Source organism: Astatotilapia calliptera, chromosome 3, assembly GCF_964374335.1.
Source record: "Astatotilapia calliptera chromosome 3, fAstCal68.1, whole genome shotgun sequence".
Taxonomy (NCBI): domain Eukaryota; kingdom Metazoa; phylum Chordata; class Actinopteri; order Cichliformes; family Cichlidae; genus Astatotilapia; species Astatotilapia calliptera.
In genome coordinates this window covers 12,237,892-12,257,477 of record NC_137424.1, presented here as the reverse complement: position 1 = coordinate 12,257,477, position 19,586 = coordinate 12,237,892, and the positions used below count along the sequence as shown (strand labels likewise).

Below are 19,586 nucleotides of genomic sequence, written 5' to 3'. Positions count from 1 at the left end.
AGACACTTCAGTTCTCCGTCTGTGTGTCCTCAGTTTCCCAGCATGCCTTGGCTGTGGTGGTGGAGGTGAATGAGGGGGAACATCTGTCCTGCTGCTCTGTCAGCACTCAGGTTTCATACCTGGTGATCTCAGAGGACAAAGCGGCGTTACAGCAGCGCACGTTGATGAGACCTGATGCTCTGAACAGTTCAGACTTCAGCCTCACTCTGAGAAAACAAACGACTGACTGTCAGCAGCAACTACACCTGCTCCATCAGTGACGGAGAGAAGAACTGAGACTGAGAGACATACAGCTGCAGGTCAAAGGTCAGAAACGCCCGCTCTTTGTACGGGTCAGGAGTTAGTACTGCAGAGGTCAGAGGTCAGCTTGCTGACAAACCATTTGAAACAGTTTGGAGCTAAAAGCACAACAGCAGAGGAAAGAAGAGACACTGCAGAGATGATGCAAAATATTGTGTTTTGTTCTCAGCTGTCAAAAAGTGTAACACACGTGTTCCAGCACAGCCTTTGTGTACTTTCACTTCTCCATACTGTCCATTGGAAATCCTGTTTGTTAGTTTTTTATTTCAGTCCATGTGTCCTAAGCAAACTTCTGTCCCACCCTTTCTCTGCTGACTCTTCACCGATGCTCAGATGATCTCAGATGATTTCACCAGAACTCATCAAAATTCGGGCTCCACAGAAACCCAGATGTCACTAAACAAGCGTAACAAGCAAAGTGAAAACTCGTCGTTCAGCTTTATTGACCAAAGATAAGCTCACATGTCACCTCATGACACAGACACTTATTTCCACAGCATGCACGAGGACTGACAATAAGTTTCTATATATTTTTTTCTTCTTTTTTTTTGTCCCGTTTGGATCTTTAGCCATCAGAATTGTTGTCTTAAGGCCAAGAGAGATGCCAAGCGGATTTATTTTACCAAGTGGATCATCATGGCCTTGCCATATTGGTCCATTTGATTGACCTTTATTATAATTATGAATTTATTTTATTTTCGGTTGTTACAAACGGGACAGACATGACTGGGGGATAGGACAGGGAGAAAGAATGAAAGAAAGAGAGGGAGAGAAAGAAAACCAAAGGGGAGAAGAGACGGTGAGAAGGGGGGGAAGAGAGGAAAAAAAACCAAAACTCCTGGGTCACCTGTATGGAGAAAAAAAACAGAAGAGAAAGCAAACAACAAAGAGCAACATAATAAAAAAACAGCACCATCACAATAAACTAGCTAGCAGTAGATAACAGTAGATACTAAATAATAAACGATATTGTGCAGCACGCAAGATAGACAGCGCACAATGTGCTTTGAGGCAGCAGCCAGGAAAGCTGTAGTCTGCCTCTGTGAATACCCATGTGTACACCTGTGTGCATACCTGTGTGGATCAGCATGCTTGTATTCCAAAGGTTTCTCCATGTAATGATCTGCTAGGGAGTGTGGGGAGCCACAGCCCCGTCCACCAGGGCATGAAGCAGGTATGGAGGAGATCCAGGCCCCAGATATCCAGAGACCCCAGAGTACAAGGACCCGAGGAGGACCACCAAAGGGGGGGGGGGGGGGGGGGGAACCGTGCCACCCTCCTGGGAAGAGCTGAGTAAAGCCCCAAAGGAGAGGTCACCCCGCAGCTACGGAGCAGAGGCCAGAGGGGGTTGCAGTGGCGTGCCCGCGGGCTCTGCCGGCAGCCAGCTGTGCCAGAGAGGACCGAGCTTCAGGCCCAGAGGCCTGAAGCTCGGTCCTCTCTGGCACAAAGAGAGGTTTCCACCAAGGAAACTAGCTAACAGGTGGAGCGACACCACTGCGTACCAAAGGTTATAAAGTTAACCACACAGCAGACACTCTCGGTGCGTCAGCTGTGTGGAATCGAGTTGTTCTTGCATTAATACACATACTGAAGGAACTGCCATGAGAAAGGTGAACTGAAGCTTTGATGCTAAAGTTAAGAACCTTTTGTTCACACTGGCAAGTGTTCAATGTTACCATTTGTGCCAGTTTATTAATAAAGTACTTTTAAAAACAGCAGCAGGGCTGACAAAAGTGCAATAAAACCAAAAATCTATGAAACAGCAAATAATGAAATATTTTCATTTCAAGACCTTTTTATTAACTCTTCTCCGGCCTTTATAGCACATTTACTTGTCTTACACTCTTTCAGTTGATAATTCATTAGCTGACTGAGATCAGGTGACATTAAAAAAATCGCTAGTGAATGAAATGTGAAAACAAAAATCATTGTGATCAAAGCTCTCTTGTTTGCTCTGAGGCACTAAAGCCTGCACAGGTAATAAGCTTCTTGGCTTTAAGTGAGGATTTCCATTCGTTTGCAAGCAAATGAAGAAACAAAAGTTTGTACGGACTTTAGCGCCCTGTTGTCCTCATGTGTGGACGTCACATTTTATTTTACCGCCCATCTAGTTTCATAACCACATGTCCAACTTAGGGTTGCAGGAAGGGGAGCTTCAGTACATGTTCACGTACTGTGTTGTGTGATATACTATAAGTGTTTGTCCCATAAGTATTTGGACAATGAACTCTGCTGTAGCGGTGTCTCTGTCCAAAGTAAAACAATCAGGATGTGTTGAAGTGCAGAATCAGAGTTTTAGTTCGAGGGATTTAACAAAAGAACTGCTTTAACTGCTTACTGGCTGCGTTCAGCTGTTACTCACAGGGCACCACAGTGGGTGACTGTTCATGTGTGATTGGACACATTTTTTTTTTTTTTTGCCTGTCCCATTTGGTTCTTTAGCCGTCAGAATTGTTGTCTGAAGACCAACAAGGATACCCAATGGATTTACTTTGCCAAATGGATCATCGTGGCATTGCCGTATTGGTCCATTTGGTCGATCTTTGTGATGAGAAAAATGTGTCCAATCAATAAATTACTTATTTTTGATTGGACACATTTTTAGGCCTGATGCCATTTCTGACACAACCCAAAAGAGATGTTTTGTCTCCTCCTGAGATTCAGCCGCTGAGCTTCCACTTGGTAGGCAAATGTGTAAAGAACTATATTCAGGGGCGTTTTTAGCCCGTTTTGGGGGGTGCTTCCCAAAATGGATCAAAGCACCCCCAAAGATTTCTTACTTTTTGACAATATTTGGTGTTTGTGTGATACACTACAAAAAATATAGAAAGTATACAGTACTTGGTTGAGATGTAATCTTTTAACAACAGAAGTATAGATAACCCCCCTCCCAGAATGGTTTGTTCCAGCTCGCCTCTTCCCTGCTCTGGCTCTGGTGCCCTTTGTGCCAGAGAGATGGTGGCTGAGACGCAGCAGAGCGGAGGTGGAAGTGCCTGGCTTAAAACAGGACATGTTAGCTGCATTTAACCTTCAGTTACTCTTTATATAGTTGGTAGGAGTCAGACCATGTTTCTGTTTACCTGAAAAACATTACACCAGGTAACCTGCTGGGTTAAAAACGTGTTTTCTGACGATGTTTGTCCGTAGCTGCTGTTGTTACCACTGTCCTGTTAGAAAAGGAAGGAATGAGAGAAGCTGCTCATTTTGTCATATGTGCCGATATTAAACCCAAGGTACTTACCAGCTAACTGACTGGATTCCCATTAACCTTATAACTCCTGTGTGTGTGTGTGTGTGTGCGCGTGCGTGTGTGTGTGTCAGTCAGGTTCATAAAGGATATAGGGACGTTTTTTCAAAAAAAGCAGCAACATTCAGGTAAAAATGAAAGAACAAATGATCCCTCAATAAAGGATAATGTTGGATCAGTGTTTCAGTATTTATGTCTTTTATTTGATGTTCATGTGTTTGGTTATTTGCCTTTTGGTTGAAAGTACACTGAGGGAGGACTTTTTTATTAGTGATTTCAATAGTCCTTATATGAAAGAGACAGGAGAGGAACTTCTCTTCCAGTATGGTAAGACTCGTCAGCAGCAGACCAGGGAGGAGGCTCCTATCGCAGACCTGTCTCCTCCTGATAGCGCGTCACCGCACAGTCCCGCCCCACTCCACACCTGAACACGGACTCCCTCGTCTCACCGTCAGATGCAGGCAGAAGGGTATCCCTGCCCTGTTGTGCATTGCAGCCATTGCCACCCACTGTTGCTGTTCCTGCGTTGGGACTGGATCGCCGAACGACTCGCGGCACAGTCAGGCAGCAGTTCCTTCCACACACGTGTGGGCTTGCACGCGTTCCTTTTTCTCCTGCTCACCTTTCGTGCGTCACTCCTCTTTTTGTCTCTGCGCTCACTATCCCCTTTAACAGGTCAACCTGGCGGCTGATAGGCCACCTTGGGGAACGCCCCCACCTCACAGGTGCCTACAATTGTCTGTTTAGTCCACAGTGGATTAAAGGGACATGGTACAACATTAACACACATAATATAAATATAAGGATAAAACCATGCCACCATATCAATAAACAAACATGCAATATAAATATCACAATAAAATCATGCAAATAAAATCAACACTATGTACCAATACACAGATTGATAAAACATAAAAACACAAATTTCCACTGTGTGACATCTGCGTGTGATTATCAGTTCAAAGAGGGAGAGAGGAAAGATGGGAAAGAACAAGGTCAGGAAGAATCAGGGGCCCGTTCTTCGTACCTCGCTAAGTAGGTTAGCCGGATTAGATTGTTGACGATTTCGCGTGATCCTGGATCAGTCGGTTCCCCGAAGCTCATCCGGGACTTGCTGTCATAGCAACAGAGCCGTAAGCGTAAACCTGCTCGGGAGCAGGTTTACTTTATGTAAACAGGATTAGATCGCGGCCACGCAGGTATGTCCGCTTCATTTATACGAAAGCAACAGCGATATTTTTCCACTGTTTCACCATAAATAAATATTATCAATGTAACTAAAGATAATGCAGCACTTGATCCTTTTATTGATGTCACACAGATACATACAGGTCATTTCCTAAAAAAGGGAAATGTACTATTAACATTCTATTACATGTATGTGATTATTACAGATGTAATTCATATTTCAGAGTAGTAATTGTAAATTACTTCGTGTAATCAAGATGAGAGACCACGGCTATAAAAGCGAAGGTGGATTTGGGAAGCCTGTCGCAGCCATGTCCTGTCCGTATACGCGACCAACCCATTGCGGAAGGTGCAAGATTGATAAGGAGAGTCCTCAGAATTCAGCGTATATTGCGGGACAGACAGGATCCTTTAGCTCAGCGCGACAGTGTGCTCATAGAGAGATATCGATATTCCCGTGAGGGTATTATTTACTTAACCAACTTGTTGACGAGGGGGTGCAGGACCACCACCTGTCTTTTTTTCCTCTGCCCTTTTCTTGGTTGCTGTTATGAACAAACTAACAGAGTATTACAGGCCAGTATTACCTTGCCAAGAGACGCAAAGCAATCTAAGAGATAAATATTACCATTCTGTAGAATACTCCTGTATTCCACTTTTACTTGTTCCCATGTTCTTGTGGGTCCTGTTGTGGCTCTAATGTGAAAGGGGATATAATATAACATATTATAATATAATATAATGCCATATGATATTGGACAATATAGTGTCATATGATAGATCTACCCTACCGCCTACTGGTGTTGGCCAGAGGGGCCGATGGCGCGATATGGCAGCCTGGCTACAACCGTAGCTGCCTCCACCAGTGTGTGAATGTGGGAGTGAATGAATAGTGGTATCGTAAAGCGCTTTGGGTGCCTTGGAAAGCGCTATATAAACCCAATCCATTATTATTATTATTATTAAATTACCTACGAGTTTGATTTGTCAGCAACTTTCTGCCAGCCCTCTCTCCTTGCTTTTGCAGCCTTTGCAGTGTTCTCTTGCGTTTTAATTAAACTCTGAAACTCCTGAAATCCCTCACTCATGAGTTCTTGCTCTGCTGCCGGAAAATACCGAGCACGCCCCTTGGACATTTTCGCCGACCAATCAGCGGGTTGCCGATCAATGTTTCTACTATCGATGCGTAGCCCCTTTTACGACACCCAGTGATGTCACATTCCTGCGTCCAGCTGTAGTAATCGTCAACAGCAGGTGTGTTCGGGGAACCGGATTAGCGAGCTCACGGTTAGCGCGATGATTTGATCTTGGATGTGTCATTTGATCTTGGATGTAGTAAGCGACGTACGAAGAACGGGCCCCAGGTAAGGAAACAGACAGGGAGCAGTGACAGTACAACAGAAACTGTTAAACTGCTTGAGAGAGTTGATCACCAAACACTGATAGATTTGCCAACCTGAAGGTGAGGTGACGTTAAAATAAAAGAAACAATCTGCAGAGCCAAGACAAGGCTAATCAAAAGGTACTGGCTGAAGCATGTTTATTAAATTGTGTTAAAATGTACAAAACAGTGATGTCATGTTTTGAGACTTGATGAATTTAAGAATCTTATGATTTAATACAGAAATTTGCAGACTTGCACATAGAGGGTAAAATTAGGATGACGGATAACGGAGACAAAGACAACGAGGACAGGAAGGAACAGGGGTTTAAATGCACCAAGGAGACAGTCAGAGAGAACTTGGGACAACTGGAGGCATGTAGGGATGCAGGGACTGACAGAGACAGGGATGAAGTCTCATCGTGATGAGTAAAGTTTATCTTGCCTGGCTGGGCAGCACTCTGGGTGCTCAGCACCCCCAAAGCTCTGATCTTAGAATCGCCCCTGGTTGAGACACATTTTCTCTAAACACCGGGTCTCTGTGGCTTTTAACCCTTTAAGACCTACCATAGAACCAAGTTCGCCAGAGCTTATATTATATTTTTACATGCTGTGGAGCCATTTTTGGGAGCATTTCAAGTTGCTATACATCAATACAACCATTATAGCCCAAATTTTAATAATATGTCTGCATTAGGTGCATAGTAATTACATAAATTGCAAAAAAGTGCAATAAACTACAAAAAAATTGAAAATCGTTTTTGTTTTTTTAACATATATTTCTAGTTAGAGAAATTTAAGAGGCTTATCCCTCAAAACTGTAAATACAAAAAAGTTACACAAACTAGTTTCCCACCACAGGAAATTTATTTTGAGTGTCTTCATAGTTTTATTTTTGAAATACACCAATTTTTATATACTGCAGGAAAAACGAAAATAAATATTATAATGCAAATTTGCAAAAAAACAGCATATGCATCAAAATAAACTATTTCCAGCAGTGCAATATGAGTCTTAAGCATCCCAGAAACGACACAGAAAGTCATAAAGTCAAACATAACTTTTTAAAACACATAACAAGTAAAACACAAGCTCATAAGGCCCCGATCGTAAAAAACTACATTTCCGCAAAATGACGTCACTTCCGGTTTCGGGCAGGTCATGCGGTCATGTGATAGTTCGCGCTGATGGACGTAGGAAGTGTTACAAACAGCTGATGGATCGGCGAAGCGTGTTTCTGGAATATCATGTTTTTGTTGCTGCAAGTGATTTTTATGCAGTTTTTGCAAAGCTATATGTGGAAGGAAACTGTGACCTAGGACAAGATGATGGCATAAGATGTAAGTACAACTCCTCCATTTTCATATGCAAAAAAAATTATTGCGCTAGCTTACTTGGTTGCAGAGCTACCGGGATTTAAAAATAGTTACTCAAAACAGAGTGTGCCCGCTCCGATCGGCTGTAAAGGGTTAAACACCTAAACACGCTGCACCAAAAACTGGTCCACCCCAAGGATCGGGTCCCCCGACACAAACAGAGTAACATAGTGTACGCTGTTAAGTGCAGGAGGATTGCCAGGATTTATACATCTGGGAAACCAAACAACCTCTGGCTAAGAGGATGGCACAACACAGAAGAGCCACCTCGTCAGGCCAGGACTCTGCAGTCTGTTTACACCTACAGGCCAGTGGACACTCTTTCAAGGATGAAGCACTCGCGGAGCAGATTCTCCACACGGAGCGGACATTCCCGGACTCTCTCATCATTGCTCTTGGGGACTTTAACAAAGCCAATCTGAGCCATGAGCTTCCGAAATACAAGCAGTATATTAAATGCCCGACCAGAGAGGAGAGGACATTGGACCACTGTTACAGCACGATCAGCGGGGCCTATCGCGCGGTGCCCTGCGCTTCACTCGGACTTTCTGACCACGTCATGATCCACCTAATCCCCGCGTACAGACAGAGGCTGAAGCTCTCCAAACCTGTCGTGAGGACTAAAAAACTGTGGAGCAACGAGGCTGTGGAGGAGCTTCGCACGTGTTTGGAGACCACAGACTGGGACACAATGAAGGCTGCTTCTAACAGCTTGGACGAGTTTACGGACACTGTCACCTCCTATATCCACTTCTGTGAGGACAGCATTGTGCCATCACGCACCAGGGTGAGTTATAACAATGACAAACCCTGGTTTACTCCTAAACTCAAAATGCTGTGGCTGGAAAAGAGAAAGGCGTTCAGAAGCGGAGACAGGGACTGCTACAGAGAGGCCAAGTACAGGTTCACTAAAGAAGTGGACATTGCTAAACATCAGCACTCTGAGAAGATGCAGCAGCAGATCTCAGAGAATGACTCGGCCTCTGTGTGGAAAGGTTTTAGGAATATCACAAACTACAAGCCTAAAACCCCCCACTCCACTGATGACTTGCTCTTAGCCAACACCCTTAACGACTTCTACTGCCGTTTTTGACGAGCCATCAGGCAGCCTTCACACCTCCAACGGCCCCAACAATAGAGGCACTTTGGACACTAATTCCCCCACCTCTCCCCCCTCCATAGAGCCATCACCACCTTCAAACTGTTCACCTGCAACACCCCCCTCCTCACCCCACACAAAAGAGGATTTCACACCACCTCCTCCCACCACAACTCTTCATATTCATGAAGCAGATGTGAGGAAGCAGTTTAAGAACCTGAATGCTCGGAAAGCTCCCGGCCCAGACGGCGTGTCTCCTGCCACCCTCAGACACTGTGCAAACGAGCTGGCCCCAGTGTTTTCTGGCATTTTCAACTCCTCACTGCAGGCATGTCATGTGCCTGCCTGCTTCAAGTCCTCCAATATAATCCCTGTACCCAAGAAACCTAGGATCACTGGACTAAATGACTACAGACCCGTACCTCTGACATCTGTGGTCATGAAGTCTTTTGAGCGCCTAGTTCTCTCCCATCTCAGGACCCTCACGGCCCCCCTCCTGGACCCCCTGCAGTTTGCATATAGAGCCAACAGGTCTGTAGACGACGCCATCAACATGGCCCTACACTTCATCCTGCAGCATCTGGACTCCCCAGGAACCTACGCCAGGATCCTGTTTGTGGACTTCAGCTCTGCCTTCAACACCATCCTTCCAGACCATCTCCGAGACAAGCTTTCCCAGATGAATGTGCCTGACCCCATCTGCCGGTGGATCACTGACTTCCTGACGGACAGGAAGCAGCATGTGAGGCTGGGAAAGAATGTCTCGGACTCCCGGACCATCAGCACCGGCTCCCCTCAGGGCTGTGTTCTTTCTCCTCTGCTCTTCTCCCTGTACACCAACTGCTGCACCTCCACCCACCAGTCTGTCAAGCTAATCAAGTTTGCAGATGACACCACCATTATTGGACTCATCTCGGACGGGGATGAGTCTGCCTACAGGAGAGCGATCTGATACGTGTCCAACGCCTAGTCGAGTGGATAACCCACACTTCAAATACACGGGCAAAGATTGTGGGAATAAATGCTATCGAAGCAATCCTCGGAGGAAATTCCCATCTCCACCAGGTCAGAGGATGTGTGGACTTATTGGCCAATTTGAGGCGGCGCGAGCTCGGAAAAAATCAGACTTGGCCCAGCAGCAACAGACAACAGCCACCCTGGAGCAGCCACGTCAGCCACACCGGCCGGATGTGGTTTTGCCCGGCCCTTCGGAGCCGTCTGCGAGGAAGAAACGACGATCACGTCGCCAGCGCGCCACCCCACAGCCGGACGTTCGGACTTGTACATCGCCGGCTGTGGTGAGTAAGGACTCTTTTTCTGTGTCGAACCGTGGGACTAATCGTTCAGGGGTTGTGTTTTGTGCTACGGATGGTAATGTGAACAGTTTATCAGCTGCCCAGCCTCCTGAAGCTCTCTTAGCTGCCCAGCTACAAGCTGCGTCTCCTGTGTCCCCGCTAGCACAGCCATTAACTCCACCACAAGCTCCATTTTCACCTCTACCATCGCTTCAGTCATCAGTTCGGTCTGCCGCTCAGTCACCCTTAGCTCCATCTTCCACACTACCATCTGTTTCTCTTCCGCCACAACCATCACTACACTCAGCCATTCAGGCTGCTACTCAGTCAGTCATTCAACCTATAGCCCTGCCATTAAGACACTCTGTAGCTGAGCCATTAGCCATCCAACCCGCAGCCAATTCAGCTGCTCCTCCACCCGTTACACCTCCACCACAACCGTCACTGCAGTCTCCAGTTCAGTCCCCTGCAGCTCAGCTTTCCCCAGTGCAGTCTCCAGTGTCCCCAGTGCAGCCTCCCTTAGCACAGTCATCCACTCAACCACCAGCACCACAACCGTCACTACCTCTAGTTCATTCCCCTGTGAAGTCATTAACTCCACCACCTACTCCACTCTCACCACCACCGTTACTACAGACATCAGTTCAGTCCCCTGTGCAGTCATTTACTTCTCCACCATTAGCAGCTCAGGTCCCCGTGTGTCCAGCAGCTCAGGTCCCCGTGTGTCCAGCAGCTCAGGTCCCCGTGTGTCCAGCAGCTCAGCTCGCACCTGAACCTTTGGCCCAGTTCCCCGTAGCAGTGCAGTTTTCTGGCCAGCTTAACGTTGAGCCCGGGGTCCCAATTCTCTCTGGCTCTACATCAGCTCCTGCTGGAAGCTCGGATGAGCTCATCCAGCACTCCGCGGCTCCCGTGCCGCCATCTACCTCGTCCGCTGGGGGTTCCAGTGAGCCCAGCCAGCACCTCCTCGTCTCCGCTGGAGGGTCCGAGGGGCCCGTTGCTCCACCAGCGTCATCAGCTTCAGCGTCGCCTGGTCCAGCTCCAGCGTCATCAGCTTCAGCGTCGCCTGGTCCAGCTCCAGCGTCATCAGCTTCAGCGTCACCTGGTCCAGCTTCTGCTTCGGCTTCGTCAGCCTTGTCTGGTCCAGCCTCCTCCGAGCCTTCATCCCCGTCTGGTCCTGCCTCGCCTGGTCCTGTGCCCACCGAGCCTCGGCCAGTACGCCTGACACTTAAGAACCGCCGCTGCCTTCCGCGCGGCCGGCCCCCTGAACTGCTCCGTCGTCTCCTTTGCCGCCGCCTCTGCCTTCCGCGCGGCCGGCCCCCTGAACTGCTCCGTCGTCTCCTTCGCCGCCGCCGTTGCCGTCCCCTGAACTGCCCTGTGTTTGGGCTGTTTTCTTGGGCTCCAGTGTATGCTGTGCTCCGCTTTTGTTATCTAAAGTAACACGGCTGCTATGAGGCCAGCTAGGATCCCTGTGGCCCTACAAATGATCCAGGACGGATGGGATGAAGAGCCCATTGAAGGCATTGACTCAGAACTGAAAATTAATGAAAAAATAAATAAAAATGCAAAGGGCCTCATGTCACAATCATGTTTTATGAGAAATACCTCAAATATGAAAATATTACAACTCTTCGTTTTAAAGATTTTGAAGAATAACAACAGAGGTTATAGCAAAATGGATTGTTTCTATTTGGGGTCATTTTTGACCCCACTCATGGAAGAGTGTAGGTATTGGTAGGTTGTGCATCCAAGGGTTAAATACTCTAGGAACAACAAGTAGGCCTGCAGTGTGAGAGCAAAGTGCTCTAATAGGGTGATATGGTACTATAACAGGGGTCCCCAACTCCTGGACTCCAGTCTAAATCCAGACCCCAAGAGGATTTTGTCCGGATCACAAAGCAGTTTCTCATTTACCGCGTAGTTGGATAGTTTCTTCCTGCCGGCTGCCGTGGCTGACTTTTGAACTGGCGCGACACGCAGCTATGCAGGTTAGCATCATGCTGGTCCACTCTCCCAGCCAGCTGTTGGCGGTAATGCACCACCAACTGCCAATAAAACGACAAAGAAGAACAAGCTATGTGGGTATGTGAGTTGATAGGTTACTATGTTGGGAGCTTGCTGAGTGGATGAGTAAAAGAAGATGGCTTTGTCAAAAATACTTATAAAGTTATAAAGAGTGGAAATCTGAAGAGCTGTTATGAAATCAAACATAAGAACTTTAACCAAAGCTGTGCGCCTGGGTCTGACGGTAGAACAAGAAGAATAAATGAGGTATGAGCGGCTACACGGCTGATAACAGTCTGTGACAGCACAACAGCATACGAGTGTTCACTGTGAGCACGGTGGATTTTAGGAGGACACAAAAAGACTTTCACTGACTGGAAAATGATAAAGAGTGAAAGGAAGCTGCAGCAGAAACACTTTTTAGTTTGGAAGAGAAACAATGTAACACTTTTAGATGGAAACAAAGTAAAGTGCAACAATTTACCTTCAATAAAAAATAAATTACATCCTTACTAAAACTATAAACATTTGAACCGTTTGATACTGAAAAATAAAATGAAATAAACTCCATAAACAATCAAAATGAATTCAAACTGATCAGCAACATTAACTCAGGAGCACAATATATGAAACACTTTAACCTACAAAACAAAAACGAATCAAACAGTTTGTGCTGATTTCTTTCTTTGATCAAAATAACAAAGTCAGCATTAATGGCTCCGACGAGCACGTTTTGCAGTGCACAGCTTTTCAAAGCAGCTTTGAAGCAGGATCCTGCAGCTCTCAGCTCCTGCTCAGTGTTTAGCTAGGACCTGGACTTGTTACTTGTAACGCGTTACTGTAATCTGATTACTTTTTTCAAGTAACGAGTAAAGTAAGGGATTACTATTGCAAAATCTGTAATTAGATTACCGTTACTTTCCCGTAGGAACGCTGCGTTACTGCGTTACTAAAACCGTGATTTTTTTTTTTTTGCGAGAATGTCTCACGACAGTGACGTAAGCGAGTGCGCCGTTAGTGACAACAGCTGTGTGCAGATCTACAGTGGATCATATATCGAGTGCGGGAGAGAGTATGAGCGTGCAGCGTTTAAAGCGTGGAAGTACTGACCTTACTTTAAGTTTGATTCCATAAAAAGTGACAAAAACATTAGTGTCCGTTGTGCGTGGGAAGAAAACTTCTTTTTACAGCGAAAAAACCCCCTAAACTTCCAAGCAAGCACCGAGTGCGCAACGACGTAATGGGAAATTCACAGAGAAACTCACGCGGATTCTTCAACTGACCGCAGCACACCTGCACCAGGGTAAACCTCCGCCTACCCTGCTCCTGCTTTACAGGTGAAAATAGAGCAAAAGGACCGCTGAGTCTTTGACTTTATTTATTTTCTGCTGTGTTTTACTTGCATCTGTTTGAAAGAGTGAGTGTAAACACAAAAAATATTTTATTTTATGTGCTGGAATGTGTAGGAAATAGGTTTAAATGTTAAACTAATTTATTCAAGTCAGAGAATGTTGCATATAATTAAATGTTTTGCTTGATGCATAAAGTTAAAAGATTAAAACTGATAAAACAAGTTAAAAAAAGAGACATTTCCATTTGATTACATTTTGTATGATGGATTATGTAGAAAAAGTAGAACTGGGCTGAAAGATCTATCGCTTTATCACCTCTTCAGGTTGTAAATCGTGTTTTTAAAAAGTAACCAAGTAACTAAGTAATTAATTACTTTTGAAAATAAGTAATCAGTAAAGTAACGGGATTACTTTTTTGGGGGAGTAATCAGTAATTAGTTACTGATTACTTTTTTCAAGTAACTTGACCAACACTGCTCGGGAGGGGCCATGCTAACACCTGCTGCTCTCTGGCAGCACCATGCTCTCCTTTGTTTTAAATGCACTTTAGACAAACACGCAGCAACACTACACATGAGCAGGAGGAGGGAGGTATGGGGTCTTCACACACCCCCGTTCTCTGCTTTCCATCGGGGCGGGGGGGCTGGGAGGAGATGTTGGCTTTCCGATGGGCCTCCCTGCTGCTGCGGAGCCTGGGACGGTCTGCTTGCCTCCACCCCGGGGGGAAGGGTAACATCTCTTGGGTCTGGGTTCTGTTTCCCCCTCTGGGGGCGAGGGTACCTGGACCCGGGGTATAGAGTATGTTTGGGGAGTGTGATTGTGTGTACATGTCCATTTATGTCAGTCCTTACGTTCGGTGAGTGCTGAGTGTTTGTATATGTGTGCATGAGGGTGGGATGCATGTTTGTGTCTGTGTGTGCCTGTTTGTCTGTGTCTATATGTCAGGTCGGGTCTTAGACTCCACCTCTCTGGGAACTCCCAGGCCCTCCAAGGCCTATCTCCCCTCACCACACTACCTGCTGGTGACTGATGCCCTCAGGGGTCGGTGCATTGGTGGTTCTTGGTGTCCGGGGCTGGGCGCTCAGGTATGTACCGGCTCACTCCCGGTGGCTACCTGGCGGGGCCTGGCACCTGTTGCTCGGTCAGGCCTCCTCCGGGGTGCGGGGGGCCCTCGGGCCTCCGGCCTCTGGGCCTGCGGCTCGGTTCACTCTGGCACAGCTGTCTGCCGGCGGAGCCGTTGGGCACGCCGGTGCAGCCCCCTCTAGCTTCTGCTCGGTGGCTACTGGGTGACGCCTCGTCTGGGGATCCTCAGCCCTTCCCATGAGGGTGGCACAGATGCCCCTCCGGTGGTCCTCCTTGGGCTCTCGCACTCTGGGGCCTGGATCTCCTCCATGCCTGTTTCATGCCCTGGGGGACGGGGCTATGGCTCGCTACATCCTCTTGCAGACCATTACATGTGGAAACCATTTGAATACAAGCGCGCTGATCCACACAGGTGTGCACACGGGTGTTCACTGTTCGTAGACTTAAATTACACCTTTCTTGGCTGCTACTTCAAAGCACATTGTGCGCTGTCTGTCCTGCGTGCTGCACAACACATTATTTGACCACAAGTGTCTGTGAAGGTTCTCAGTCATCCAGGTCATCGTAGTCAAAGGAGCCTCTGTCAGCAAAGAGGCACAGAAAAGAAGATCAGACACCAGCGAGGGAGGATAAGAAGGACAGACGCAACAACATTGTCATCCCCTATGTAGCCGGTGTATCAGAAAAACTCAGGAGAGTTTTCTCCAAGCATGACATCCCGGTGTATTTCAGACCCAGCAACACGCTCAGACAAAAACTGGTTCACCCGAAAGACAAAACGCCAAAACACAGACTTAACAATGTGGTGTATGCTGTACAGTGCAGCGAGGAATGCCCAGACCTCTACATTGGAGAGACCAAACAGCCACTTCACAAGCGCATGGCACAACATAGAAGAGCCACCTCCACAGGACAAGACTCAGCAGTCCATCTGCATCTTAAGGATAAAGGACACTCTTTCGAGGATGCCAATGTTCACATTTTGGACAGAGAGGACAGATGGTTTGTGTACAAACACATCACATGTCAGTTGTCAGCAGAAGTGTAGAGAGAACAAAATGTAAGCGCTGAGAACTTCAGAATCTGAGATTTGTAGAGGAACAGATCAGATTTATTTTGTTTATATCATGTTCAGTCTTTCAAAATTAGAAAAGGCAGAATTTGTGTTGTTCAAACACACTGATTCCACAAAAAGACACAAATGTGAAATTACCTAGCTAACAGTTACAGAGCTACATGATGATAATTATATGTGAAGACATCTGCTTTTTTAAAATATAGCTCCATGCTTGCATTTACATCTGTGACCATCGGAGAGCAGTAAGCACTCATTAGTCTGTTCCTCTTTACTGATGTCAGTGTTTCTGTCAGTTTAATAATATCTGTGTTCAAATATGTTTCAATTAAGTTCAGTATTCCAACATTGAAATGAACTTTATCATCTCAGCTGAACTGATTTTCAGAGAAACACTGCATACTGATGTCTGTGAAGCTTTGACAGAAAAACAGTTTAAAACAGCAAGTGATTGAATCCATGAATCTAAAAATGTGTTTGAGTGAAAGAGACAGACGTGTACAGACTGAACTATCTGTTCAACAATCAGAGTGTTAAAGGACACTAACATGACACTCTTTAAACTAAACTACACACAGACACACTGAGGCACCACATGAGACTGTAAATCCAGGATAAAGAGGTTCAGTGAATGTGGTGTGGAAGGTGTGGAGGTGGATCAGAGAGTCAGAGGAGACTCTGTAGAAGGACAGAGTGCCAGCAGGACAGTCCACACACACTGCTACTCTGTTAGAGACAGAGGAGGAGGAGGAGGAGGAGGAGGAGGAGATGGGTGTTTCTCTGTTATTGTGCCACACAGAGGAATAATGATCAGAGCAGAAAAGACTCCAGGACTGATCATTTCCACCAAACACACACTCATCACTCCTTCCTTTCCTTTAGATTCCTCTGTAACTCACTGATATCTAAGCCCTCCTCGTCCACTCGACCTCCCAGTAACAGCGACCAGTCAGACCATCTCTACACAACAGCTGTTCACAAACATCAAATCTGTCTGGATGATCAGGATATGACTGAACCTCCTCCACACGTGTCACCTTCCTGTTGTTGTCAGACAGTTGGAGCTTTGTGTTCACTGTGTTTGTGTCGATTGTGAGTTGACAGGAATCTGATGGAGAGAACAAACACAATCCAGCTGCAGTTATTGATCCATCATCTGTTCATTGATTGACACTTTGATGATGACTCCTCACATCAGAATGATGAAGATGGTTGAATGTGTGCTGCTTTGTTTTCATGAATCCCATTAAAAACACACTTACACTTCCTCAGACCTGGTCTCAACCATCGGACTCCAGCAGGCTCCACCCTGAAAGGAGGAGGGGGGTCAGAGCAGCACAGTCAGCATGCACACATGGACATTACATGGCTCTCACACACACACTGTTACACACTGATAAAGGAACAGTCCAACATTTTGACACATAAATGTTTAAACTTCAAAAGAGCAAAACTCATAATCACATCACATTTAATCTCCTTTATTAAGCACGATGTCCAGGGAGCATTGACATGTGCCACAGTCAAGGTCCAACACACTGTGACATTCATGCTGTCAGGGAGTGGGTGCATATTAAATGTAAAGACTGGGACTGGCCACAAAAACTGATTCAGTACAGGTAGAGGGCTGCAGCCAGTGCATCACATATTTTAAGCTAATGCAGCGGTCATCACACCACATACTGCTTTCTATGTAAAGGAGCCTTCATTCTCAGATTAGGGCTGTTTGTGACCATAAAGTCTGTCTCACAAGGGCAGCCACTGGTCCAGGCGAGGATGCCTCCACAGTGGGATGTCTGAGGGTGCAGACATGGGTGAAGTTAGGCCCAGGTGCCAGTGGACCTGTGTACCTCTGGAGATAGGAGTTATTGTTTCACTCCACCAAAAGCAGGAGAGAAAGATGTTTGTTAATAATCCTTCTAATTAATAAATGTAGAGCAAATTTGTTGAAGGTAAACAAACATAAATGATGGAAACAGCATCAACCAAACACAATGCTGCACTCTTGCAGGAGGAGGTTGTGATTTGATGCATGTGATGAATATATTTATTTCTTGTTCTCGTAACAGGAAAATTATCTTTTATTTTTGTATATTTATACTAACATAAGTGCATTTAAAGGCTCGTCATCGTGATTTATTTATTCAGAAATGATATCAAACAATAATACAGGGAAACCTTGAATTAAATGACACAATTCTTGGTCATTGATGGTTACAGCTAACAGTGTCTCTGGGACCACTTTGGACAGCATTTGACTGAAGTGCTGGTTGGCTGCAGGGCCAACATGAAGGCTCTTTCTGGAGCTCTCAGTGCTGCAACACATATCCTGCAGTGCAGGCTGCAGGGTACCAGGACCAGTGGTTGTTAATGCTACATCCACTTTACAGTCAAAAACACCCACTAGTATGATTTTATCCTTTGAGACCCCATTCAGACATCTACTGTTTAAGTTAGACCAGAATGGGAAAATGTTCCTATATGTGTGATTGTTCAAATAACACTGGTTTCCAGCATTAAGTAATCAGAGAGAGCCAGTTTCCTCATCTATCAGACACTGTTTGTGGCTGTAACGGCCATCTACATACCTCAGAGTGTCCAGTCTTAGCTGCTCAAGCATCTTCACTGCTGCCTCTCCTGGGTTATTGTAGCTCAGGTCCAGCTCTTTCAGATGGGAAGAACTGGAGCTAAAAGCTGAGACCAGAGACTTGCAACCTTCCTCTGTGACCAGGCAGCCTGACAGCCTGCAGACATGACAAATACTCTTAGAGAAGAGAAAAATAGCTAAATGCAAACAGGAAATTGCAGCCAAAAATGAAACAGGAGTTAAAAATAGCCATTAGTCAATCCAAACCTTAGATTGTAAACCTCTAAACCTCATCTACTGAACATTTCAAGAACGCTGACCTGAGTGTTTCTGTCACAGTTCTGGGTCGGTTCGACCCAGCATTCGAAGTTTATTATGTTTTGGTTTATTTTTGAATGATCGTTTTGTTACTCTTGTGCTTTGTTGATTATTATTATTATTATTATTATTATTATTGGAAATCTATGTGTCTGTTTATTCATGTTTTAGGAATTGTCCTTCGGTTGTGTCTGTATAGTATAGTTCTAGTTCCATGTGTCATTTTCTCTCTCAGTGTCGAGTCTGCAGCTTTGTGTAGTGTTTTCTTGTTTCCTGTTTTATTGTGAAGGTCTGCATCTCATGTGAGCGTGTTCAGTTTTACCTCCCTTGTCTCGTCTCGTTACTGCCAGCTGTGTCCACCACCTGTGTGTAATCTCCCTGTGTTTCTCTGTGTGTATTTAAGTCGCGTCTTCTTCATTGTAGTTGCTGGTCCGTCTGTGTATCCACCGTGTCTCACTGTGAGAGTGTGATCTAGATAAAATATCATCTCTATAGACGTTAAATCATGTGGAGGGTTAATTAATCATCAATAATCAATTAGTCATCATTAAATAATTAAATGTCATTAATGAATTAAGTTCAAAATACTTAATAAATTAAATACATACATCATTGATTTAACGCCAAGTAATTTCCAATAAATTCATTTCAAATTTATTGATTTTAAATGTATTTAATTAATCACTTATTGACACAGTTAATTATTTATTTAAGAATCTATTTATTTAATTCATTTGGGCCCTTCTAGCCCTGCAGCTGTGCATGTGCTTACATATCCACTGGTATGTGTCCTACAGGTATTCTCACAGCAGTGCTCTGAACATTAAATGACCAGCAGATGTCATTTCTTCATAATAAGCAGTTAAACTTTGTGTGCTTTACCACACCATCACTAGACAACAATGAAATTATTTTAACTAAAAACAAATAATCAGAAAGTCTTCTGCCTGGTCTCGTACCTCTGTGTTTCTGTAACATGAATAATGAGCTGAAATCTCCTCACGACACCACCGATCAGCTCGAAGGGCCCTCGAGTTTATCTGCATGCATCCTGTTCACCTGTCAGCTGTTTAACACCTGCTGCTTATTCAGCAAACACGCCCACATTACCTGGTGACAGTCACAGTTTAATGCGGGCCGCTGTTTGTCAATATAAAAGAATTTAGTTCTAATATTGTGCACACAATTTGCAAATGTACCATAGTTTTAGGCCAATAAAGCACACTGTCGATTTTTGAGAAAATTAGAGGATTTTAAGTTTGTCTAAGAGTGCAAAAAATATGA

General features: G+C 45.3%; 1 protein-coding gene across 1 annotated transcript; it reads right to left on the bottom strand.

Annotated features, from left to right (window-relative positions):
• Nucleotides 1-15,995: 15,995 nt before the first annotated feature.
• LOC113017664 (E3 ubiquitin-protein ligase TRIM11-like) lies at nucleotides 15,996-19,280 on the bottom strand. The gene is made up of 4 exons (XM_080294878.1): nucleotides 19,262-19,280; nucleotides 17,986-18,181; nucleotides 16,660-16,706; nucleotides 15,996-16,505 (listed from the first exon to the last, which is right to left on the bottom strand). Exons 1-4 carry the CDS (start codon nucleotides 19,278-19,280, stop codon nucleotides 16,303-16,305), a joined length of 465 nt encoding a protein of 154 aa, XP_080151004.1. The 3' UTR covers nucleotides 15,996-16,302.
• Nucleotides 19,281-19,586: the final 306 nt, after the last annotated feature.

What these genes read in the sequence shown, in the direction of transcription:
- LOC113017664 (XM_080294878.1), bottom strand. An exon ending in CTAAGACTGGACACTCTGAG is followed by an intron (nt 16,707 to 17,985) that starts GTATGTAGATGG and finishes TCCTCCTTTCAG; the next exon opens with GGTGGAGCCTGCTGGAGTCC. An exon ending in GAGACCAGGTCTGAGGAAGT is followed by an intron (nt 16,506 to 16,659) that starts GTAAGTGTGTTT and finishes TCTCTCCATCAG; the next exon opens with ATTCCTGTCAACTCACAATC.